General features: G+C 39.4%; 1 protein-coding gene across 2 annotated transcripts in view; it reads left to right on the forward strand.

Annotated features, from left to right (window-relative positions):
- The window catches only part of RYR2 (ryanodine receptor 2), a 699,456-nt gene that overhangs the window by 164,547 nt on the left and 508,438 nt on the right, over nt 1-26,471 (forward strand). For both annotated transcript variants that reach the window (XM_043544343.1, XM_043544344.1), the window contains exon 2: nt 7,661-7,780. In XM_043544343.1, the coding sequence (XP_043400278.1) occupies nt 7,661-7,780 (120 nt within the window). The remainder of the gene's footprint in view (nt 1-7,660; nt 7,781-26,471) is intronic.

Below are 26,471 nucleotides of genomic sequence, written 5' to 3' on the forward strand. Positions count from 1 at the left end.
GACAAAAATGATGGAAAGAAGATTGTACAGATGAGTAGTAGAATTGAGGTGGGTGGGCAAGTAGCATGCAGGAAGGAGAAAGACTGACAGAGAGAAAGGGAGGGTGCAATAATAGAGAGAGCTAGTTAATTCCAAAGAAAATAGTTGGGACAAGAAACATTGGCTTAGCAAGGAAATTTATTAACCATAGGCCAGGCCTAAACTAAAAAAATTAAGTCAACCCAGCTGCACAACTTGGGGGTTTGGAAAAACAGCTGCATTTCACTTAAGAGCAGACTGCATTTTACTTGTGTAGTGAACACTTCCTCCACATTCCTTCCTTCTCAGGAGGTTGATGTGAAGCTTAATTAATGTATGGAAAATGCTTTGAGATCCATGGGTGAAATGTGCTATTCAAGTGCATATTATTTTAAAATCTGAGACACATCTGGATGGATCCCTGACACTGTTTCAATGCCAAATGATAGACACTGTATTTGGTAAGCTCTGTAGAGTCTAGCCACTATGAAATGAATGTCAGTCCATGAATGATGAGAAAGGCAAAGGGCATGGTTGATAAACATTTTGAAAAGTATAATGCTTAAAGTTCAATGCAGAATTAAAAATGAGACAGGATTGTTCAAAAACTATTATCAAACAGTGTGTCAGAAATACACAGAATGCAAATGTCCTGGTCCCTCCCTCACCGCTGATGGAGCATTTATGAAAGGTGATAGAGGGGCTGGTGGGGTATGTGTGTAGACTAAGCCTATTTGAACAATGATCTGTGGGAATTCAGTCAGCCAGCTGTAATCCTTTAAATAGTTGTAATATACTGAGGAGGTTAAGGATTAGTCAAGTCCAGGGCTTAAATTCTTAGAGTATTTCCTGGAACCACCCCGTGCCCCCAACATGCTATAAAAACTCCAGGGGTTTGAAAATAATTACCAGAGTTCCGCTCTGGACAGCTCAAGGACTGGGCAAGTCTGACTACTCACATAGTGTTACTTTTCATGGCCTTAAAGGGGCAAAACCAAAATAGTATGATTATTTCAAAGAAATCATTCATGCTCAGCTGTGACTTAAAAATGATCAATAAGAGAAATGATCTGATGATAAAAGATAGCATGCCAACACTTTAAAATGTGCCATCAGCCACCCTTTACACGAAATGCGTGCCACTCATTCAAGTAATCAGGAGAGACTAGGTTGGAGAACAGAGATTATCTGAGCGCAGCAGAAGAAATAAAGATCTATTATAGGCCTATGCTAGCTGTCTGTGGATATTTGCTACCCACAGAAAACAGTTTCTTCTCTTAACCTGGCCCTCTGGTGTGTCTCTTTGGGCATGTAGTTTGCCATGTCTTGTGCTGTGAACTGGCAACCTTTTCTTTTTAGGACTCTTTTTTAAATAGTGTTGTCGGGATACTGGGTTCTTTTCTCTGCTGAATCATTTAGTTGCCGGTATAGTTCCACCAAGTAGAAACGTTTTATTAAATAATTAAGTAGCTTATAATGAACAGCTATATTGCATATTAAGATCCTACTAGTGATGACCCATGGCTTTACTGCTCTGGTTTGTTTTATAGTAAATATGTGTGTGGTATGCTGGGAGATTTGTGTTGAGTTGTGGTATGGGGTAGTTCTGGGAGATGTGTGGTGAGTTATGTAGGTGGTTAATGCAGGGTGTATGCTGCAGTGAGGGATTACTGTGTGTGCTGGTTGTGTTTTGTGTCTGGGGTTTTTGTGTGTTTTGTGCAAGTGGGGAAGGAAGGTGGGCTGTGTTGATTTGTGTGTGCTGGGGCTGGTTGGGTTTTATGTTGTCTGGAGTTGTGCTGAGAGATTTATGCAGGTGGTGAGTGAGGAGGGTGTGCTATGGAGAGGGTCTCTCTGTGTTTGTAGTTGTCTGTGCTGATTGTTGTGTGGGGTTGGTTTTTGAAGAACTGTGGCAGTTGGGCAAAGATAGACACCGTCTCTACAGTCTTCCTCTACAGTCAATGAAAGTGTTGCATGCATATTAGCTGTAGAGTATGAGTGGTGATTGTGAGAGTCACCGTTGATATCACAATGGTCTAGGACTCTTGGCATGACATAGCTATGTCTTACTGAAGCTGTACATTGCATGGGTGTAATTCCTAGTCAAAATGGCTGAGAAATTAAAAATTGGATGGTAACAGACCACAAAACTCAGTGATGATTCAACACCGTGACATTCTGAATAGAGAGCTCTCAACCATGCTTGTAGCTGCTTCCCTTGCTTCTCAGTGACTCAGACATGTTAGACTTCAGGGTGACACACAGAGTGACACTACTGAAATCCTGTTATTTAGATTACTTGTTGCTATTGGCTCAATAGTAGTCCTGGCTTTTTCAGAGTTGGATATTTAAACAAGAGTGACTTTGTGGGATACACAGTATCTATCCATTTTTCAAAAATGCAGCTTGAAGAATACAGCTTGAAGAAGGTTATTTTAAGGAACACACTAAAAAATGAGCAATCCAGTTATAGTCCAGAACAATGCAAGAAGTTATTGGAATGTCACACTGTTGGATAATCAGCTGTAGCATCCTCTCCATTCTCTTTGGGACTGTGTTGTTGTTTGCCATAATGCAAAGCAGGATATCTTTCCGTTGGCAGAGACATTATAATTTAATGATTTATTTAGATACTGGCTGACATTCGAGGTCTAGTCTGGATAAGTAGATTAGCCTGCAACCTTCTCATGACTCTAAAATGAGAACTTGTGGGTGGGTACTGCATTACCTTTAGCAGGGATACAAATTCTTTGTGAGCTTGGGAGGAAAGATGATTTGTGGTTAAGACTGTGATGAAGGATACTAGAGATTTGGATACAATTCCTATTATCCCACAGATACTGTGTGACCTGGGGTAGGTGATTCAATCTGTGTAAATCATTTCCCTTGCGTAAAATGGAGATAACAATACTTCCCAACATCACTGGGGGTATTGTGACCTTTAGGACAGATTCTCTCCAGGAGGAGAGAGGATGTGGGGCATTCAAATGACTGTGGACAACTTAGAGGGTGTACGAGGTATTTGGAATTATTGAATTCTTTAAATGTTTTTAAGGTGTTTTTGTCAACTACTGTTGACTGTACCAAGGGACTTTAAGCAGAAAATCAGGAGGGTAGGAGAGAAGTGATTAGGAGTAGGAATATCTAATAAAATGTGATTACCTAACTTTTAGAAGGATGCAATTATACCCATCTGAGACATAAAGTGCTTTTATCAATTTGAACCTGGCAGGTGACTGACAGCTAAAATTGTGATGACAGAAAACCTCTCCAACATAATGGATGGGGTGTAAAAGTGCTCAGAAGGTTAAAGAAGGAATGGAACCAGTTTGGGAAACTTCCTAATTAAAGATTTAAGAATATTTGAAAAGTACATTAAGTGCCCATTAAATAGTAACGATAAGGCATACTTCAGTCCTCCTTACATGAGGGCTGAGAGGAAATTAGAAATAGGTCTCATTGTCCAGTCAGGGTTTGGGGGGCACAATCCAGTGTGGAGGTGTCTCCACTTGTCCAGCAACCCTGGGTGCCTTACAATGCCTTGCTACAGTAGCTCCCAGCCTGGGATGCACACAATCAGCAAGAAGCTTGCAGGTCATACCCTGAGCCTGTGTTTACCCAGCAAAGAAAAACCTCATGGCTGGCCTGTGCCAGCTGACTCTGGCTTGTGGGGATGGGGCTGTTTCATTGCTGTGCAGCCTTCTGGACTAAGGCTGGAGCCTGAGTTCTGGGACCTTCCCACCCTGCAGGGTCCTGGACTCCAGTCTGAGCTTAGAAGCCTACATGTCAATGAAAAGCCATGCAGTCCAAGTCCTGTGAGCCTGAGCTGACTGACCGGCGTGGGCCAGCTGTAAGTTTTTCTTTGCTGTGTGGACACACCCTGAGTGTCTGTGTGCTTAGACAGCCCTGGTTCAGCAGCTCTGGCCCCAGCAGCCTGTCTACATCCCCACAGCCCCATTCTGGCTCCCACCAGCCTTGGTTACAACCAATAAGCAGGGGTGCTGGAACTAAGGGTTCTGGGGGTGCTGCCGCACTGCTTGACTTGAAGTGGTTTCCATCATATACAGGGTTTAGTTTTCTTCAATGGCTCTTAGCACCCCCACTACACAAATTGTTCCAATGCCATTGCCAATAAGATGAATCCAACACACTCCCAGTCCCAAATTTCTCCATAACTGTGTGCCCTGAAGTGTCCAGCTCAGAGAAATATTTGTTGCTCCTGTAAAGAGATATTCACATCACACTTTTTAACTCAACTGGGGTAAACACAGTTTCAAACACAGAACTGGGTCTGTTTATAGTAAAATAAACCTATGTCCTGTTGTTAATAGGTTTGTTTAAGTGATACCAAGTAAAAGGAATAAACTTAGAAAGGGTTACAAGCAAACAAAAGTGAAAACCTGCATCTAAAAGTCTAAAACTTAATTTACCAACATGTAGGCTTTGTTCAAGATAGTTTCTCTTTCCAGCCACGGCTGACTTTCCATCTGTCAGGACTTTCCACAAAAGTACAAGGTGCTCGCGTCAGTCACTTTGCATTAATTGCTTGCACCTACATTACACAATTGTATTAATAATCAGTGAGTTATGAGCTTTTCAATGACATGACACCTTTTAGATACAGGTTATAACAACAGTGAGTTGGGGTACACTGGGCTGGTCATGCAAGCTGAAACTTATTGCTAGATATCAGGGTGGTGCCCAATCCTTCTGCCCTGGGTCTGTTCTGAATGTCACAAGGTCTTTTTGTAGTGACTTCATAACAACTACAATTAAGGAAATTCTATATTTTAACAGCTATGGTTATAGGAAAATGTTAATGGGAGAACATACCCTGATCTATAAATAGGTGTGAAAAATGCACTGATACTCAGAAAATGGTCTACTTAAAGTTCTAAAGTCTATAGAAAAAGAATGGGATTTTTTTTCTGAGTCCAATTCTGCAGTGCAGTGATAGTGCAAATATGTCAGATTCCTCTAAACATACAGCCAACAAAAGAAGAAGATTGAATTCAGGATATTACTGTTTAGATGCTTCTCTAGTGGCATGCACAAGAATGAAAATTAACTCAACTGAGCATTATAATTAACTAAATCTGACTCTGATTTACTCTGACAAAGACATCAAGTGTTTTGGACAATATGGATATGTGAGTTCCATCAAGCCCAAGCTGCTAACTAAAATGAGAGGCTCAACCACTCCATGATTGTACAGCATGTATTTCAAATTTATACATATCTGTGTACATTGCAAAACATGTCTGATTCACATTCTAGTCAGTGAAAATCTAATGGTAACCTATTAAGTCATAGGAAGTACATTTGGAAGGAGCTATTCAAACTTTTATTTATTTATTTTATTTTTATCTTATTTTTAAGATAGCATACTTTTGTTTTTGAGCTACAAATTTAAGGGCAACGGGCCGTATGTTCCACTGCACGAGATAGCAAAATCAGAGAAAATCTGAATAAAATGGGTTAAGGGAGTGTGTGGTGGGGTGAGTCAGCTACGCTGTATGCTTTCTCCTACCTTGTAACTATCAGCATCTCCTCCACACCAACATGTATTCTGGGCTGTATACCAGTAATGGGGGCATGGCCAGGTGGAAGTAGCAGTAGTCTGGAAATGTGGTGCTGCGTGTCAGGGAACTGCATTTCTGAAGCCAAAGAACCTTTTTAGTTATTGCTGCTTTAAGCAAATAATAATGATAGATGGCGTGCAAATGCAACACTTTTTTCATACTCTATCTCCAAGCGCTATGCAAAGGTGGATTGTCATTGCTAGCTCCGTTATACAGAGTGGTACAGAGATTCAGAGAGATTAAATTATTTGCACAAAGAAAGATCACGAATCAATGAGAGAGCTGGGAAGAGAACTTGCACTTCCTCACTTCCCTGCCTCTGGTGTAGCCACAAGGCTACACTGCCACTCTGCTTTGCACACCCTATTGGCAGGGTCATTGCAGGCAGTGGGGTGAACCAATGGCAACTGGTAACGGTGGTTGCTTTTCTAGTGGGGTTTGGATTGGTTAGGGGAAGGGGACAGGAAAAGGTTCTATGAATGTGTTCTGTGGAGAAAGAGAGGACTTAAGTTTCCAGACTGGTGGTAACAAAAATTAACATTCAAGTTTTTATTTTAATATTATAAAACTAAGGCTTTATTAGAAATGATTTTTTTGCCTCTCAGTGAACAAAGCAGCTCTGAAGTACTGAAAGTTGGTGTACAAGAGGCCCATGTGGATAGATACAGGGTATAAGAAGAGTTCACCCAGAGGAGAGGTACTAGTTTCTAGATACTTGATCGCCCAGCTCTTTTATGTGTGAAGTTAATGTACTGCTGTACTGAGACTTTATTTATTTTTGGGCAGTAGTATATTTCAGCAAATTCTTGAATTTTCAGTGCCAAGCAGTCATGTAAAATGCATTAGTAATAGGTCCTGGAAATCCACAGACTGATGCTAAGGATGAAAAGTCCCTTGGTTCACATAGTATATACATCCTTCCTTTGCATAGGAGTAAAAAATGGTGAGCAGAGTAGATAAGAATTTTCATTTTTCCCACCCCAGTTCTGCTCTCCTTGTGAGTTCAATAGACATTTAAGTGACTCTTCCCCAGGTGTTATTACATGGTTACATACAGGTATATTATATAGTTAATTAAAATTATCTTGTAAGCAGCACATGTCTAGCTACAAAGAGCCATTGTAGTAAGTAAAGAGATTCTTGGGTCAATAAAATATTTCACAGAAGTGATTGAGATGCATAGCGTTTCCTGGGAATTAACACTACTTAACTTTACCATACCCCATTATCTCCAGCAACTTGAAGCTCAATCATTTATCGTGAAAATGCTTGGTCTACATATGGGACATAGAAGAAATGTAGCAGCTTGTGTGTGTGTTTAATTAAGAACTGCACTGATGACCATAAAAATGAGTTTCATACTTACAGGTTCCTACCTGCTTCTGGTTGCATTGATCAATCTACATTTTTGTTAGGTAATATTTTGTGCACCTGATGTTAAGTGCAACCTTTTCATAGTCACCTGAATGACATTTATTCTGGAAAAGCTATCATTATTTGCTTCATAAGTCAGAGTCAGCAAAGTGTTTAGTGTTTATTACATTACATTAGTACATTATTTTTGTTGTGATGCATTTCTTAAAAAGAAATGTGGTGTTAGAATATAAACACATTGTAGCAATGTTTTACTGCGGCATCTAAGGCCCCAAAACTGGAAAGGGAGCCATCTGAAAGACTTTGGGAACAGATTCCTTTGCAGGATTGGGGTCTAAATTAGGATCTGTAAAAGTCAAGGGCAGCATTTCCTTTGACTACAGTAATAGTAGGATTAGGGCCCAATCATTGTTGTGTCTATCCTTGAAACAAAAATCAATATTAATAGATGAGATGTTCAATATAATTCAAAACAAACAAAACAACATGCATCCTAGCGCATTATTGTGATGATTCCCTCTGAATCATCCAAATTTTCCCTTTCGGGAATGAAAGCTACCCTGGGATTCACTTCTATTGCTGTTTGTGGCTGATTACTTCTGATGTTTAGCTATGCCTTTGTAAATGCTTCCCAAAGTCCTATAGGATCGAAACCATAACCATGTTCAATTTTTGTCTGTTTTTTGTAGGATGATGAAGTGGTTCTGCAATGCACTGCAACCGTTCACAAGGAACAACAGAAACTGTGCCTTGCGGCAGAAGGATTTGGCAACAGGCTCTGTTTTTTGGAATCCACTTCAAATTCTAAGGTATAGCAAGCTGTCTGAATGTAGTGCTGTTTGTAATGTCATTAACAAGGGGGAAGATTTCTTGTTGGTACAATATTGCTTGCTGTGACATATAGTAAACAAGTTATCTAAAGGCATGGGCAAGTCAAATAAATCTCCAGATACATAATGAAGGTTTTAATCCCTCATGACACTTGCAGGCTGAATCCTTTGTCACTTGCAGGCTGGATGACTGCAATATACTGGGGGGCTGGTCTTTGAAGCACATCTGGCAGAGGGAGCTCATTTTAGGATTTTGCTCCTTACTGCCAGTTCACTAGTGTGCTAATTTGGTGTGCTACAGAGCAAATTTAGTGCAGTGCAAAGATGTATTTCTTTAGTGTGGCATTGAGGCTGTTGCCAGAGGATATTTATCCCACCAGTGGGTATATGTGATAAAAGTAAGGGTTTATTTTGTGCTGTTTGCTTTGGGATAATTGTTTGTTTGAATCTCTCTAATGTGACAAGATACACAATCCTGGTGCAAATATCAAATTGTATCCAACCTACGTAATGGTTTTCTATAATATAGTACATATAGTATGGTAATGATAAGAATTTTTTACAATGAAGGTTGCTGTTCAACAAATGAGTGTTCACACATTGAGATTCAGTTCTGCGTTCATAAACTTGGGTATCTCTCACTGAAATCAAAAAGCCATTTCTAAGGGAGGAAATTAGACAGCTGTTTGTGTTAACTGATATTTATTGATATTAAGTAGCCACGTGTTTCTATTTTTATAAATATTTTTTCTCCAGATCATTTATAAATGTTTGGTGAGCGAATTAAATATATGAAAAGCATCTAGAAAGTAAGATCTCCAGAAGGGATCAGTATTGAGGTTGTTTAAAAAAAAAACCCAAAACTTAGCCTACCAACTTCCATAGCATTACTTTATCATTAAATACATTATCTCTCATACGTTGCAGAGTAATGCTTTATTTTCCATGTCTCATAATTTTGACTGTATTATTCATCATCATAAAATTTTTATTAGAATGTTAATGATTCATTATAATAGCAATGATCTGGATGAATTCATTCATGCTGTTCCATTTTAAATGAGTCTTTTTAATTATAAAAATACTTCAGGATAGAAGGAACTGCAGTATTAGCTGCCTCTAAGGCCAGAAAATCTAGTTTATTTAATGAGTGAATTATCATTCAGTAATTTTGGATAGTAAACATCCAATCTCATATAAAATGTTATGACTGTGAAGAGAATGTATAAATTTCAAAGCAGTTCCAATTCTTCAATACCATCTTTTCCAGGTGCCTGATAAATCACCATATACTCTGTTAGCTCTGTAAGAGTTGCGGGGGAAGGGGAAAAGACTAAAGGCCGTCGTTGTTTTTAATTTTTCAAAGGCTCACAAGTCTTAAAATGAGCCCATCTGAAGAAATGAAGCATTGAGAGAGCCAGAGAATTATGAGACCAGCAACACAAAGCTGACTGGAGAAAGAGAAAATGAGAGAGGCATTATGGGCAGGCAAAAACATTATCTCTACAATACTTAAGTATGTGTTGTTATTTAGGCAAGAGCATTTAAAAGGGTTTTGTGGAAATTGTAGACTGTCTCTTTGTTCTGTTTGTACAGCACCCAGCACAATGGGGTCCTGGTCCATGACTGGTGTCTCTAAACACTACAGTAATATAGATAATAATAATAACCTTTTGAGAGGCCAGACAAGGTAGATTATAAAAAAAAAATCAGTTAGAAGTCAACTATCAGTAAATGTAAATCAGTCTTGCCAGATCTCATCTATAGGTGTGTAATAGTTCAAGTGAAAAATGTTTACAGCTACATTTTATTCTCAATCCAAGTCAGCACAGACATTTGTGTCCTTGAACAAATGTTGGGGAGTGTCCAAACTAGCCTTTGCCAATAAATTTGAAAACACGGTAACTCCCTCAATCAAATAACATGAGGTAAACACCCTAGTCAAGACAAGCCCTCAGTTGCTCAAGGTTCACATTATTGTCACTCATGTCATACTCTAGTTCTCCAACAGCTCTTCAGAGTTTTACAGGAGACACACAAACACACACAAAAAAACCTTAGGATAGACAAGTCTTGAATTTTTACTCAACAAGCAAGGAGAAAATGGAAAAACTTCCAATCCTACTTTGTTGCTTCTTTGTGACACCTAAGGCACAAACCTATTTTTTTCTTTTGCAGGTGAATTCAATTTTAAGTAGCTTTCATGATGTTAGAGCTTGTAGAAATTTTTCTAAATTTTGGCAAAAAAAGTTCACTTTTTGGGGGTGAGGGGCATTTTTAACCAGCTCTATTCCTTGTGTGGAAAACCCAGACCTTAGTTAGGCTTTATAGAACTAAAGGGATATTTAATCCATTTCTGTAGCCAATAGGATCTGTTTCTTTGTTTTGAAGACCAGGTCATTATTTGTATATACAAATCTCACTGATATGGAAAAAATGTTATGCTTTCTAAAGTGAATCATTCTTCTTAAGATCTAAATGCATGGTACTGGAGTAGTCCTTTCCAATATTAGCCCTCCAAAAATATTTTCATCCCACATGTGGAACTTGTTTCCCTTGTCCCAAACACAACCTTACAGTAGTCTGGAGTTCAGGATTGGGAATATGCAGCCCTCCACTATTGTTGGGTTTGAGTTTTGATATTTTGTGAACCACCAGGGCCAGAAATGGCAGCTTTGTCACTAGAGAGTTAAGAATCCCTCTTTTCTAATAGCACAAGGGATTTTTTCCCTCTTGCTGGCAGACCTTAAATATCATGACGTAAGAATAGTTCTTCTATAAATCATATATCTCTTTTTAGCATTTTCTAAAATGTACTGTTTATAATTTTTCTATCCTCTGAACCCTCTGCAATTTGGACTCATGGAACTAAGATATCCTGGCTTTATAAATAGTGAGGATATTTAAAAATAGTCTCAAAGATTTTAAAAAGCTACAAAAACATTCTAAAGTTAGGTTTCAGAGTAGCAGCCAAGTTAGTCTGTATCCGCAAAAAGAACAGGAGTACTTGTGGCACCTTAGAGACTAACAAATTTATTTGAGCATAAGCTTTCGTGAGCTACAGCTCACTTCATCGGCTGCATGCAGCGGAAAATACAATAGGGATATTTTATATACACACAGGACATGAAACAATGGGTGTTACCATACACACTGTAACGAGAGTGATTAGGTAAGGTGAGCTATTACCAGCAGGAGAGAGAAGAAGAAGAAGAAAAAACCCACAACCTTTAGTGATAATCAACATGGGCCATTTCCAGCAGTTGACAAGAACGTGTGAGGAACAGTAGGGAGAAAAATAAACATGGGGAAATAGTTTTACTTTGTGTAATGACACATCCACTCCCAGTCTTTATTCAAGCCTAATTTAATGGTGTCCAGTTTGCAAATTAATTCCAATTCAGCAGTCTCTCGTTGGAGTCTGTTTTTGAAGTCTTTTTGTTGTAATATTGTGACTTTTAGGTCTGTAATCGAGTGACCAGAGAGACTGAAGTGCTCGAATAAATTTGTTATTCTAAAGTTAGGGGTTTTTTTTTGGTAAAACATCATAAACAAAGTAGGATGATATGGAGTGAAGGTTCTATTGGCACTTATTTGGGGTAACATTGTTTGGGTAGCCCCCCTCATGGTGATTCCACTAATTCAGTCATCCCAAAGTATTTAGTGAGATTCCAGAATTTTTTCTTCTTGTTGACTCGTTAATTTGGTGGGGGATAGTGAGTGAGAGTCTCCTTAGTTTTTTATTTGGTTTAGTTGATAGCTTGGGTGTCTGAGTGTTTGTCAGACTCTGAGGACATTGGGCCTGATCCAGTACCCATTGAAGTAAATGGGAGATTTGCCATTGATTTCAAAGGGAGCTGGGTCAGTCGCAAAGGGCCTGGTCTTGCTCCCACTGAAACCAGTAACAGAGGTGGAATTGATTTCCTTGGGAGCAGGCTCAGGCCCGGAGTGAGTATTTCCTTCTCGTTACTACTTGTTTGCTTTTAGCTGTGCTATGCATGACAGGAGGGTGAGGGAGCTCCCCTTCCAAGTGGTGGTGGTATAATTATTTTATACTGTGGGAGTGCTCAGTCACTACCCCTAAGACAGGATTCAATGATGGGTGTAATGAATTACTGAATGGGGACTGTCTACTAATCAGTTTATACATTGTGTAGTACAGTGGGGCCCTGGTCTTTGTTGGACCCTAGATACTACTGTAATAAACTTAAAAATAAGAGGAGAGAGGATGAGAGGTAACAATCAGAGTATCATGCTGTTTCCTGCTCTGGCCGCCTTCTCTTTTCTCAGTCGTATCCTTTTGCATGTTTCACTTCTTCTATGGAGCTCATGAACACAGCCACTAACCCATTAATATACTGTTCTCCTCTGTAGGGGTGGTGGGTAGCTGTGCTGCCCCAGGAGGAGCTCCAGAAAAGATCTCTCCCTCAGACAAGTTAAGTTCCTTTGGAGCTTCTGTCTTGTGCTGGGAGGAGGGGAAGAGTAGGAATGATTGGCCCTGTAGTAGATGTAGCATACTCTCTTCTCATCTTATTTCCAGCCTATTCTATTCTGTTGGGTCCTCACCTGTGCACTTCCAGTTGTTCGTTAAGTGATTTGACTATGTCACTGTACTAACATCTTGTGGCAGGCACAAGGGGATAGAAGCCATGTGTCCGCTTACACCCCAACTTACCTCACTCACTCGTTCATGGGGAGCTAACGGGTGCATAACCCTTGTTGCCCTCTCAGACTGAGGCTCATAATCTGGGTAAACCTGGCACAGCTGCACAGGGACTGCAGTGGAGGTCTTATTCCTTACTTCCCTGCAGTGTTGTGCCAAGTCACAAGCGTGGCCTAAGTAAACTAGCATACAATGAAAATATTGCCGTTATGAGACACAAAAGCCAGAGTCTAAGTTGTGCCTGCAGATTATTTTATTTGCAAATAAGTACTGTAATAGCACTTGAGAGCACAAATATACAGATGCAAACAAGGAAGTTGGGCCAACATGTAACTCATTTTTTGTCTGAAATGGATGTGTGCATGCTCAGTGATCTATTTTTTGCATATGTACATGTATTTTACTGGCACTTTTTAAGGTTGACCTAATGTGTATTTGATATGCTGCTTTTCAGCAAACTGAAGCAATGCCCTTTTTGTATTTTCATTGGACAAGCTGCATACGCTGTGAATGTTTTTGCACTGGTTGTCCTGTTTGTGTTCACAGGTATCCAAATTCAGCCTTCTAGTGGATATTCCTTAAGGTAGAATACACCCTTATGCAGTAGAACCCCGTTAAGAGTTGTGAATTATTCATATAAAGGGAATAAAATGGTGCTGTATGTTCTCTGAACTTTACAGTAGAACCTCACTACTACTTAAACCACTAATTTGCAAACTCAGGAATTATCACAGAATGAAGAAATAAATGGTGATCTTACTTCATGTGTCAGCAAAGCTTGAAGAGCGGAGTTATACAAATGTTAAGAGGAAGTCTGAATATCAGCTTCTTGGGTGACCTCTATCCCCTTTCACCACTGTCTCCATCTGTTGCTTTTGCCACTTAATGCTCTGAACATTTTATGGCAACTTAAATTGTTTTGTTAATTTCTAGGAAAGTGGCCTAAGTTTGTGGAGTAAATTAAAAGTTGAAGTGGAGCAAATAGGTCTGTTAATAATGCAAAGGGAAAATATTTCAACAAATTCAGTGCATGCTAGTGTTCTGCATTTCATCCATCATCAATGGTAGACATGCAGGGAGGAAGAGGGGTTGATTATAAAGGTTTCAGAAGCAATTACTGAGTTGTCAGACAAAAGTCACATATTTGGGAAAACATTTGGTGTTATGGGGTGGGCTTCTCCATATTTTTGTTTCCATATTGGGAGCTTATAGAGTGCAGAAGGATGGTACTAAATAGAAACACTGTGGGTATATCTTTTTTTATTTAAGGCAATATAAAAGTTAGTTTATAACTAGGTTTAGCCCTTAAAATGCTTTTGTCAGAGCATTTAGTTTGAAAAATGCTTCGTTTGTCAGGTGGCTAAAGTAGACATCATAGAAGCTGATCATTTGTTCTTAGGGAGCATAGTATTTAAAGTTCCTGAATATGTATAGTAAAATTTAGGATCTTAATTATAAATTTGTTCACATTATTGCAGTAACTGGTGTTGTCTGTCTTAGCCATTTGCTGTTTGAGCTGAGAGTTGATGTCAGATGCCTGTCCTAGTTTCTGGAATGAGTGGGATTGATGCTGTGCATTTTTTGTTGTTGCATAATGTTAACTAATTAGGTGTAATGATGGCTTTGTTAGAAGACAGAAAGCTTTAACTGGGGGCAGACTTTAAAAAAAAATTTATTCTCACAATGCGAGGGCCACATCCTGCCCATGAATTCATACGCATGACTCCCATGGTAGCTGGGGGAGCTGCACAGGTGTCTATCATGTAAAGCATACCTTGCACTTATCAGTGATCTACCATAGTTTTGGAAAATCAAGGACCACCTTTAGGTTTCACTAAGCAGGAACTGAATGAACAGAGGCGTATTGGGGCTGATTTCTGGTTTCAGAAATAGTGTTTCATGCAGCGTTGTTTAACTGACCATGCATGGTTTCTGAAATAACATTAAGGATTGCAGGGGAAGGAGACTGGCAAAAAAAAAATCTCCTTTTGGAGGGGTATTGTGCTGGTGCCTTGCGTTACATGAATAATCACTCCATAATGTCCACAAGAGTTACATATGTAGTCTTAGCAAGCAGTGAATGGGAAATGTCCCTTTATTCATCCAAGGATTTAATCGTCTATCAGTTGCACATAAACTGATTCACAGTAGGTTTTTCTTTTTTCTTTTCTACAGGCCAGCTAGCTCACTATCCCACTACTATTTTAGTCTCTGACTTCCACTAATTTCTGAGTTTCTTTTTCAGCTCATCATATAACTTGTTAGCTGTGATAGTTGTTCAGTGAATTATGTTTTGAGTAGGAGGAATTTGCTGTACTTGTCTGATTTGAAAAGCAGCTATTGATGATGATGTTGTTCCTGCCCCAGCTAATCATTAGGAAAGATCTGTGCTCTTTCAGCTCAGTCATGTTGTAGTGGTCCATGACTGTATGCATACACAGACATTACATTTGTCTGCTAAACTGCACACATGCTTCCTAGGGAATAGATCTCTTGACTTTTGGCATCTATAATTTGAAGTAAAGCTGTAAGCTTGCTATAGGGTTAGTGCTCATAGTCTTTATATAACCAGCTACTGAAGGGCAGCAAGCACAAATGCGGGCCCACCCTACAGGCTAGAGGCAGCAAGAAATAAACCAGGCAAAGAAAAGGAAAACTTCTTTTCTGGCAACTCCCTCTATTTCACCGTAGTCTCCCAACTATGTCTCTCTTGATCCCTGCCCTTTTGCCCATTGAGAGTGTCAAATTGTACTCTGTCCCAGCTGCAGAATACGGTCTGCCTCCCACCCTTTAATTAGGGTTGCCAGGTGTCTGGTTTTTGACCAGAATGCCCGGTCGAAAAGGGACCCTGGAGGCTCCGGCCAGTGGTGAGGGGATGAGGAGGGGGTCTGCAGCAGCTCTCTCTGTGGAGCTGGAGTGAGTGGGGGAGGAGCTGTGGGGAAAGGGGGCCGGGCAAGGGTGTTCGGTTTTCTGAAATTAGAAAGTTGGCAACCCTACCTTTAATCCCATCCCTGAGTCCACTGGGACCCCTGCTGCATGGCTGATTGGGACACTGCTTAATCCAAGGAGTTTGGTTTTTAGTTTATAGGGAATGGGGAAGTGTTCTAAACCTTTACCATTGGTTAATTACAATTCCTTGAATGTCCTGTTAAAAGTAAATTGTTTATGCAACTAGAGCTGATGATGGGTGCATAGAAAATCGATATAATAAAGGGCATCATGCAGTGAAAGCACATTCTAGCTGATTAAAATTATTTGAAGATCACTAAAGACTCTTCCCAGAACTTCCCAGGCTTGCCACTATTTTAGCTTTTTTCCTGCTTCACAAAACAGCGAGTAAGGTACTTTCTAGTTCAACAAACAGTTGTTAGCCTGTAAGAAACTGGAGATGTTGGTGGAAACAGAGAAGCATAGTAGGTTCTAGTAGTAACACAAAACCAAATGGTACTCTTTAATCTACTCCATTTACACAGTGCACAAGCTTTCTAGCAGTGGGTAGGTATGAGGAAATTTTACAGAAAGCTCAGGGACAATGTTCATCCATCGTGTTTGGCAAGTGAACTCGCCACACTGCTTGATCCTGCTCTTTTTGGACCCAGTCGTGTTACATGTGTTGAGCTCCTGCTACTCCCGCCAACTTCAGCAGGAGCCAGAACTCCGCACCTCATGGAATTGGGCTCTTCAGTGGAGAGGATAATTTACTTTCAACTATGTATAAAGATCACGCTACATCTAAATGCCACTTGCAAGAAGTTTGTGTATCAAAAAATGGCTTTTCAAAAGTTTCCCTTTGCTAGATGCAGACAATTCAGTCAATCTCTTGAGGTAGTGTATATGAAGCTAATATGTCTTTCAATAAATGAACAATCAAGCAGCAGGTTATGTGAAATTGTTCAATTTCTCCACTCAACCCAGCATATAAATAGGCATTGGAGCAGGAGGACTGAGGGACCATGGGTCTCCTAACCCCTCTCCTCCCCCCCGTGAGTGCTCTACCCATGAACCTATAAAATTGTTCTCCTTCTGGCCCAATAATTCTTTATAGTGGAACAGCTTCACAAAGAGAGACTGACGCATCCCCGTTTCAGACTATCTCATAGTCCAATGGTTAGGGGACTCTTCTGAGAGGTGGGAGACCCCCCTGCTCAAATCCTTTCTCCCTATCAGACAGAGTGGGGTTGGGAGAATTGAACCTGGGCCTCCCACATCCGAGGTGAATGGTCTAACCACTGAGCTAAAAGTTATAAGGAAGGCACTGCCACATCCTTCTCTTCTGGCATTGCTTGCAAGAAATGGCTTAGGTGCCTAAGCTGCCTGACTCTAGGAGAAGGCTTCTGGGCTGTGGGTCCCAAGCAGAAATAGGTGCTGTCCTACAGCTCAGACTTATAACTATTGCTGTGAGAGCGGTGGGGGGTTCAGGAGACACCCCCTCTCAGCAGCATCTTTCATTGGCTAGTATAGGGAACTCCCCACCTGGCATGTATGCTTTTGTGGATCCCTTTTTCTTTGGTGCTTATCTTTTTCTCCATGTATTATATAGGGGTCTAGGTGCCGAACTCTGGCTTTATGGATCCTATTGTTCTTCTAGTGATTTTCTAGGCACCTAAAATTAGGCGTTGTGATGCTCTGCATTGCAGTGCCTAAGTCCCTTTGTGGATTTGGGCCATAACACATAAAGGAGGTGTGGAAATTTTAGATGAAACTCTGCACAGGGCTACTCAAAACACAATATGAACACAATTTTTGTTCGCAATCGTCCCCACTGGGCACACTGATAAAGCATAGGTAAACTGCGAGTTAGTGTTATTTCAAGCACTGAGCAACGCTTACAGGCATGGAATGCCAAACTGAATCAATTATACAGTGAAGTGGTATTCCTTTGGATTGTATGCAGTCTTGTAGCCATGTTGGTCCCAGGCTATTGGGTGGGTGAGATAATATCTTTTATTGGCCCAGCTTCTGTTGGTGAGAGAGACAAGCTTTTGAGCTTACACAGAGGTCATCAAAAGTCTGGGTAGACCTAAAGAAGACGTCTGTGTAAGGTCGAAAGCTTGTCTCTCTCACCAACAGAAGTTGGGCCAATAAAAGATGTTACCTCAACAAACTTCTCCAATATTCCTTAGGATTATAACACATACCTCTTAAGCAATGCAAGCCACAATGGGCCGGATCATCAGCTTATGTAAAATGGCATCGGAACTATGCAGTTTTAGATCAACTGAGGATTTGGCCTAGTACTTATAGAGATGATAGTTATATCTATAGCACAATCCATAGCAGGTTATCAAATTGTTTAAAAAATATTAATTAAATATTAATCATTTCTGTGAGAGAGGTATTATTTATGCCCATGTCCATTTTACAGATGAGAAAACCGAGCGGCTAATTGATTTACCCAAGATCACACAGAAAATCTGACAAAGGCAGGCATGGAATCTCAGATTTCCTAGCCCCACTCCTGTTTAAAAAAAACAAAACCGTAAACCAGAAAAAATTTACACAGTTCAGTAAGATATGACCTAGACTCAGAGATAGTAATCACTCATCTTATTGTGGACACAACTAAATGGATAAACTTATACTATTGTTACAGCTGTTTCCCGGATAGCCTGAATGCCCCTATTTCAGTAGTCGCTAATAAAGGGATTCCAGCTACAGTCTGCATTGCAACAATTTGGTGATTCCTATGATTATCATAATTTATGCTGAAGGCACTGTTAACTTTAAAGGAAGTTCAGAAGGAATCTAATTATCATAACATACAGAGCAACTAAATGTGAAGTTGGGAAGGTTTCTTCTTCCTCATTCTACAGATGGGAGTTCTCAGCAGCTGAACTTTGCTCCCCGTGCAGCAGATCAGCTGGAAGTGAGAGTACATTGCTACAGGATGGATCCTGGTGCTTGGCTGTAATATCTAGCCTTTATTTGAGAGGCTAAATATTAATTTTTAACTTAGATTTAGCAGCACAAAATAAGAATTAGTATACAACCTACTTGTTGCTTAAGCCTTTATTCATTTTATTTTATTTTATTTCTATTCCTATAGTTCCTAAGAACCCCAGTCATTAACCTGAACTCCATTGTGCTAAGCACCGTACAAACACAAAACAAAAAAGACTCCCTACCCCAAAGAGCTTACAATCTAAGTACAAAACAAGTGACTATAGATAGAGGCAGGCGGGGGAATACAAGAGAAAAATGAGAAAATATTGTGGAAGGGTCTAAGTAGAGTGAACAATGTAGTGGCAGCAGATGCCATGTTCACAATTATTTATTGATTTTTTTTTTGGGTGGGTTTACGTAGGAGGGAAAAAGACAAGGAGAGGGAGGCGATGGGGAGAGGGAAATGAAGAAGAAAGTAAGAGGGGCAGGTGTGGAATGAAACTGAGGTGAAGAGACTGTGAGGGAGAGGAAAGGGGAGTGTTGGAGCAAACAGCCTATTAGCACAGGGCAGAGAAAGTCAGAGAACACTGTCCAGTTTTGCCTGGAATGTCCAGAGGTTCCTGCTTTGGCTGGAGTCTCTGACTGGCTGCTCTCTGGAAGAGCTCACCTTGTTACCTTGTTAGTCAATAGCATACATGTGTTTAAGTTTGAGGCTTATCTATAAATGCCACTATTTTTTTTTTCAATTTAAAAAAAAAATGGAGAAACAAAGTATACACTCAGCAAAGAATAGGAATTCCTTTTCAGAGCCCAACCACTTATCCTATTACTTCAAAATATTATGTTGCTATCGGTCAGTTCATATGGAATTTTCAAGGGCATATTTTTCAAAAGAATCTTCTCTGTTACTCAGTACTAATCCTTTAAGGTTCAGATTATGGAGATCATAATCTCCATATCAGAGAGAAATTCAGGCATTGTATCCTGGCATTGATAACAAGGTATATGAACGAGATAGGATAAAGAATTACATAGGGGACTGAGAGTAAGGTTTTGTGCAGCCAAGTACTCGGAATATTGCATGCCTTAACCAATGCTGAATTTCACTGAATGGTGTAACGTTGTGCTTGAAGCAGAAGCAATTACAGGAATCTTTTGGAACGCTACTATAGAAGAGCCTCCCAAGTGAGGTGTTGGAAACACTGCGACATTAAAAGATTGCGTGACACATTAAAAACAGGACAAAACCAGAAAATCTAATGTAGGGAGCCAACCTGACTGTAACAGGGAGAATAGACTAGACCTAATAGGCTTTTTCTTTATCTCTAGTAATTCACAACATATAATTTTCTTTGATTCACTCCCATCACCCATTGTTGAAGTGTCTGGACAGTTTGATATATTTTAAATTATCTGCAAAATTTTGCGTAACTGTTTGCATGCAGACCACTGGAACTGTAAATATTGCAATCAAATAGACAATTTCTCATCTGTTAATTTATGTAATAAACATAACTAACTAACCACCACAGAATATAACACAAGTTGCATATTTGATTGTGATACTTTTAATTTGAAGTTACTCTTTGGTTAGTTGCATAAGTCATCCAGTCGGGGGGAAAAATATGTAATTTATGTAATTAACCAGTATTACATGAATTGTGAATTTTCAGTATAATCTACAATTTGTAGTTTATTTTTTGCAAATATTTGAGTGTTCATGATTTCAAAAAAATATGCTTTTTCCAAAATATTTCTGGTAACATGGCACGATGATGCACAAATTGAATGGACTAGAGGAGATCTAGAGAACTCAGATTTTGGCAAAACGTGAAAGGTTCACAAATACTGTCAAATGAAAATTCACTCTCCAATCTGAATAAATATTTATGGGAAATTGTTCTATTTGTTTAGCTCTGCTATTGTTTATACATCTATGGATCTGTTCAGTCAAAGTGAAAATCAATTATGATGCTAGAGAATCTTGACTGAGATACTGCCATGAAAATAGAAATCTGATGTAACAAAGTCAATTGCCAAATCTGACAATTCATACAACCCCATAACTGGATTAGCGAGTATTTGCCTAGTTTCCCTCCACTTGTTTGCTCTGATTTACGTTTCTGTTGTGTCGTCGTTCTCCTGTTAGAAATAGTTGTTTGTTGTTTCATTATAGTTTGTGATGTTCTGCTTTAACCAAGTTAATCTGTTTAACAATGGCAGGGAGTCTTTCACATCCTGTTCAAAACAGAGCCTTTGCAAATCCAGTTGGATTTTTTTTTTTTTTTGGTCTTTTAGTACCAAAGCACCAAGTCTTGGGAAAAGGTGCAGTGGGACAGGCAATAGATGATTTGACTGTGCATAGTGCAAGTAACTGTAGGAACATTCTGAGCTTTTTTTAGACAAAAGACATTTTCCTCCCAGCTCCGTGACAGCTGTTTGGTGAAAGTAACAAAATAGTGGCTGCTGGCTCTAAGAACAATACCACTGTAGTCCTGCTTATTATTTTATTTTGTTATAGAACTGCTAATGAAAAGTTGCAGTGACATATTCTATGAAGTTCTCACAGTAGGGCTCAGAAATTTTAATTTTCTCTTGGTGGCTTAAAGCAGAATACATTTTAATACACGTACAGTAGTTATAAAAACTCTTATATTTTAATTATGCTGATAATGTAGCTGAAAATCCTAGATCCTCGAATCACTGACAGATTTATAATATTGTATATTTTAAACTCAGAACACATGAAATTACAAGTGTTTAATTTACAGTAGGCCCTTTAAACAAGTATCCTGTAAAGTAACAGCTTTCATTTGTTCATGTAGCCATGGTAAAACTGAGATTACTGCTTAGCACTGAATACTTTTAAAGCACTACAAAACATGGGGTTAAATCTTGTTCACCTGACTTGTGTGAATAGTCCCAAGCCAATGGAACTACTTGCATGAATCAGATGGCCTATGAATCAGTACTTTCTCCCAGTATGCCTCTGAGATTGTCTTCATTTTACATGTAAAATGAAGACAGTTTTTTCCATTCCAAAAACTTTTACATTTGCTTATACCATTCTGAAACTTTCATCTTTTCAGCTGAAATTTTCCAGATTCTGCGTTTTGCCCAAAGACTATATTTCTTCCTGCCCTGCCCCTCCTGCCCCCCGGCTCCTCAAAGTTTGAACAAAAACCATTTGGCTTGTTTTGACAGCAAAGGGAATGAAGAAAGTACACTTTTGCCACCAAAAAAAAAAAAAAGGAAAAAAGAAAAAAGGGTTGTGACCATATTTTGGACAGTGCAGGCTTCTCGGTGGTTTGGGGTAGAAATCTAAAATTGGGCAGGGAGAGCTCTCCTTAAGTTGGAAAGATGTTTCAGTGCTCCAATGAACATTGGCCTTGATTTGGCTGAGTGAGGAGGATATACAATTTAGTAATAAATGCAAGCTGTTTTTAAATAACAATATCCCAACTGTGGTGGAGAGGGGCTGAAATACACAAGCGAAAATATAATATTTTTTAGGTTTCACAAAGTTAATAAATAGCTGTCTCACTGAGGACAAATATGCCTTCAAAAATTAAGGATCCTGATGAAAAAATAGTATGATTATATAACTAAAGACTATTTGAGTCTACCACCAGCATGATTATTTAAAGTGGGCTTTTTATCTGTGTAGGTGTATAAAGATTTTAAAATCTATATAGGCACACATGATGTGCACGACACACAAACCACACTGGCACCTCCACCGTTCTTGCCCTACAGAATTGTCACCTCTACCTCATCTGTAAAATAGGAATAATGCTTAACTGCCTCTAGAAAACCATTTTGAAATCTATAGCTTCAATGCACTATATCTTGACTTTAATAAAGCTTTTGATACTGTCTTGCATGAACTTCTCATAAACTGGGGAAAGGCAACCTAGATGGAGCTACTATAAGGTGTGCGCAAAACTGGTTGGAAAACCATTCCCAGAGAGTAATCATCAGTGATTCACAGTCATGCTGCAAGGACATAATGAGTGGGGTCCCGCAGGGATCAGTTCTGGGTCCGGGTCTGTTCAATATCTTCATCAATGATTTAGATAATGGCAGAGAGAGTACACTTATAAAGTTTGTGGATGATACTGAGCTGGGAGGGGTTCAAAGTGCTTTGGAGGATAAGATTAAAATTCAAAATGATCTGGAAAGAGTGGAGAAATGGTCTGAAGTAAATAGGATGAAATTCAATAATGACAAATGCAAAGTACTCCATTTAGGAAGGAATTATCAGTTGCACACATACAAAATAGGAAATGACTGCCTAGGAAGGAGTACTGCGGAAAGGGATCTGAGGGTCATAGTGGACCACAAGCTAAATATGAGTCAACAGTGTAACTCTGTTGCAAAAAACGCGAACATCCTTCTGGGATGTATTAGCAGGAGTGTTGTAAGCAAGACACAAGAAGTAGTTCTTCCACTCTACTCCACACTGATTAGACCTCAACTGGAGTACTGTGTCCAGTTCTGGGTGCCACATTTCAGGAAAAATGTGGAAAAATTGGAGAGAGTCCAGAGAAGAGCAATAAAAATGATTAAAGGTCTAGAAAACGTGACCTGTGAGGAAAGATTGAAAAAAATGGGTTTGTTTAGTCTGGAGAAGAGAAGACTGAGAGGGGACATAAGTTTTCAAGTATGTAAAAGGTTGTTACAAGGAGGAGGAAGAAAAATTGTTTTTCTTAACCTTTGAGGGTAGGACAAAAAGCAATGGTCTTAAACTGTAGCAAGGGCGGTTTAGGTTGATCATTAGGAAAAACTTCCTGTCAGGTTGGTTAAGCACTGGAATAAATTGCCTGGGGAATATCCATCATTGGAGATTTTCAAGAGCAGGTTAGACAAACAACTGTCAGGAATGGTCTTGATAATACTTAGTCCTGCCATGAGTGCAGGGGGCTGGACTAATGACTTCCTTGAGGTCCCTTCCAGTTCTATGATTGTATATAAATGCCAAATACTATTTTTTTCTCCTGATTGATAGTTCAGGCTAGTCTTTTCTCTCATCTCTTATCTTTGTAGTGTCTTGGGTCTTCTCCAAAGCTTCCAAATTTCAGTTATAGGCTGAAGTGAGTTTCATAGTCCTTTCTGTCTGAGCCCTGGTTTTGCACACTGATTGGGTGGCTATGTGCATAGCCTTAGAATGCCCAAATTAAATTAATCACGTGTAACCTGGAGGACATTGGAGCTGCTGAGCTTTAGGTTCTTCAAATGTATGTGTGGATATGAAATTCACAGCAAGTCAGTCCTACTGAGATTAATTTGTCACTAAAAAGAATGGAAGGGTGTAATGTCACAATAGTATGGTGATGCCCGTAGTGATAGCTAATCTTTCCTGCCCATATGATCAGTTTGACTTAGCAACAGGCTTTAATATTTTACTAATAAATAAAATCTCATAAACAAATTGAGTGTTCGTGGAAGGTCTTGGATGAGTCCCTCTGAGGTTATAGTCCCCAGCCTAACAGCAGTAATGAAAGCTTTCCCCATCCATGTATCCTAGCCCTCTACTGAAGGGAAGATGTTTAGGGGTGAGAGGCTAGTTCAGTCTTCAAGCTGTTAGATCTCTTTGCTGATATGAAAAAAAAGGGACAATCTGTGATTACCTTCCCACTAGGACCACCTTACGTTACATGTGACCAAATAACCATAAGAAACGATGACTTTGAATCTTTACGAACTTGGGCCAGCTTTGATCTGTGCTCCCATACAAATCCTATGAGCCATCCACCCCAATCTGAATGTCTCTTAATGGTAGCAAAAGTTGGAAAAACGTCAGTATTTCTTGGTATTCTTCTAAGATACGACTCAACTGTAGAATGTTTGCGACCAGAAATAAATGAGGCAATTATTCTGGGAGATGTGAATCAAAGTTGATGATAACCACATAAATTATCAAAACCCATTTAAAATTAACTAGGCTATGATTAATTTAATGTCTAAGCTGTGGATTGATCATTAGCAAAGAGCAGAGCCAAACTGTTATAATATCAAAGTCTGTAATATTTTGACTGCTAGAGCAGAAGTATAGTATAAAAAGAAGAGAACGATTGGGTACAAAACTTATGTGAAAAGTATTGTATGAGGTTTTCTAAAACAAAATATTATACTTTCTGAAATGTGAAGTATGAAAGAGATTGCCTATAAGATCATTTAAATATCCATTAGACAAGTATGAATAATGGGAAAGTGCTGCAATGTAGATTTTCTCTCTCAGCAAATTTATAGAAATGCTGTTCCTGTTCCTTCCATGGACTCTGGAAGAATGGCTAATGATCAGTAAGCTTGGATTCCTTTGAAAGCCTCAGTCCTGCCTGAAATGAGCCCTGTAGCAAATTGATATATGGTCAGGGCAGGGAGATTGGGGCAGGGGCGGGGGTAATGGTATTGACAATTTAAAATTTACTTTCCATGAGCATATTACTGTCCTGCATCTGGAAGCCTGGAGTGGGCAAAGTGTATCACTGAAGCTGAGTCTTAACTCTGGCTCAACATAAAGCCCATTAAGTGCTCTCATAAGAACTTTTACTTCCCAAGGATGATGCCATCCCAAAGCTAGCTTGTTAGATGGTAGCATAGCAATAAGCCATGGTAGAGTGCATTAGCTGGATATTGCTGCATGCCTTGGTTACATGTGTGGTGTGAGAAGGAAAGCCAAATGCATTCAGCCATCAGAGATGTGCATCAGTAGCACTTCAATACTGATATGCATGCCTCCTGACAGATCTGATCACTACTGGAACAATGGCACATTAATTAAACTTTAACTTAAAAATTTTGGATGACTTTTTTGCACTGTATCCTTCAGTGAGAAGTAGTTCCCTGTAGAGACATAAGAGAGAACCATCCCAGCTATTTTGAATATGTATTTTAATTTTTTCTATTTTTGATCTTTTTTTTTAGACTGCCCTAGAGTATCTGTACCCTCCTGTCCTCAACACCAGCAGTCAAATGCTCAACTTGTGTGTACATGCTGTGTGTGTGTGTGTATATATAGGCCATAAATCCTGCTGCTGCTTTCAAAACTGAACCACATTCCTAGTCCTGATACCATGTGTTTTACAACAACAACAAAAAGACAATGGTTAGGCAAAATTCTAAACTCAGATACATGTACCCAATCCTGTCACTTTTTTTAAAAAGGCAATTAAATCTGTATAACTAACTAAAGACAGAATTTACCCTTACGGGACAGATTTTGCTCTGTTACAGTGGTGTAAATTTAGAGTTTGACTTCATCTGTTTTGTGGAGTTATCTGGAACCACCCACTGAAAGACAATGGAATCAAGCTCCAAGCATTTACAAATTCTTCATGAAAGATTGCAGCAGCAGCAACAGAGGGAACCAGATTTCACCATTCAAGATACTTTATGGCTTGCAACAAGAGATTGCTCCTGTATCATAGGGAAGACAAAAGGTGCCTGGCTTTTGAAATACTTCTGAGACTAAATACTAACTAAATAGCTAAAGTTTACAGCATTACACCTGGTGTATTTACCACCACCCTGAATCCCAACACTGGAGACTGTAGGAAATAGCCACTGTTTTTTGTTTCTAAATGGCAGTTGTAGAAACTTTGGACAGAGTAAATAACATGTGATGCTGAGAGCACTAAAGAGAAGGGAAGACATAACCAACCCTGTATGATGAGAGAGAATCTGATATGATATATGCACAGTAAGTGACACTTGGGATGTTGGACATGCATTTGTAAGCCAGCATATACATCCATGCACATGCAGTTTAGTTTTAAGGCTGAAGAGGTGACTAGAATTCCTGGACTAATCTATGACTGCCTTGGCTTTGCTTCTCCTAGGTGACCAAGAGCACCGAATCATGGAGCTTCTCATCAGAGTGCACATGGGTGTGCGGTCCTTCCACGGGATGGCTGTTGGCCACCCACCCAATTTAGGCTTTGTACCCTTAGTAACTGTAGCCATCTATCCCACAAGCTGTCATCCGCTGTTAAACTTTAAGTAAATTGGCAGAAGGCCATCCTCTACAACAATACCTCTTTTTAAAATGAGATCTTTGCTCTGCTTTTCTGCTCTCCAGCTGCTTTTATCCCACTGAAAAGCCTTCTCCCCAGCAGCAAACCA

Source organism: Chelonia mydas, chromosome 3 (assembly GCF_015237465.2).
Source record: "Chelonia mydas isolate rCheMyd1 chromosome 3, rCheMyd1.pri.v2, whole genome shotgun sequence".
Lineage (NCBI taxonomy): Eukaryota > Metazoa > Chordata > Testudines > Cheloniidae > Chelonia > Chelonia mydas.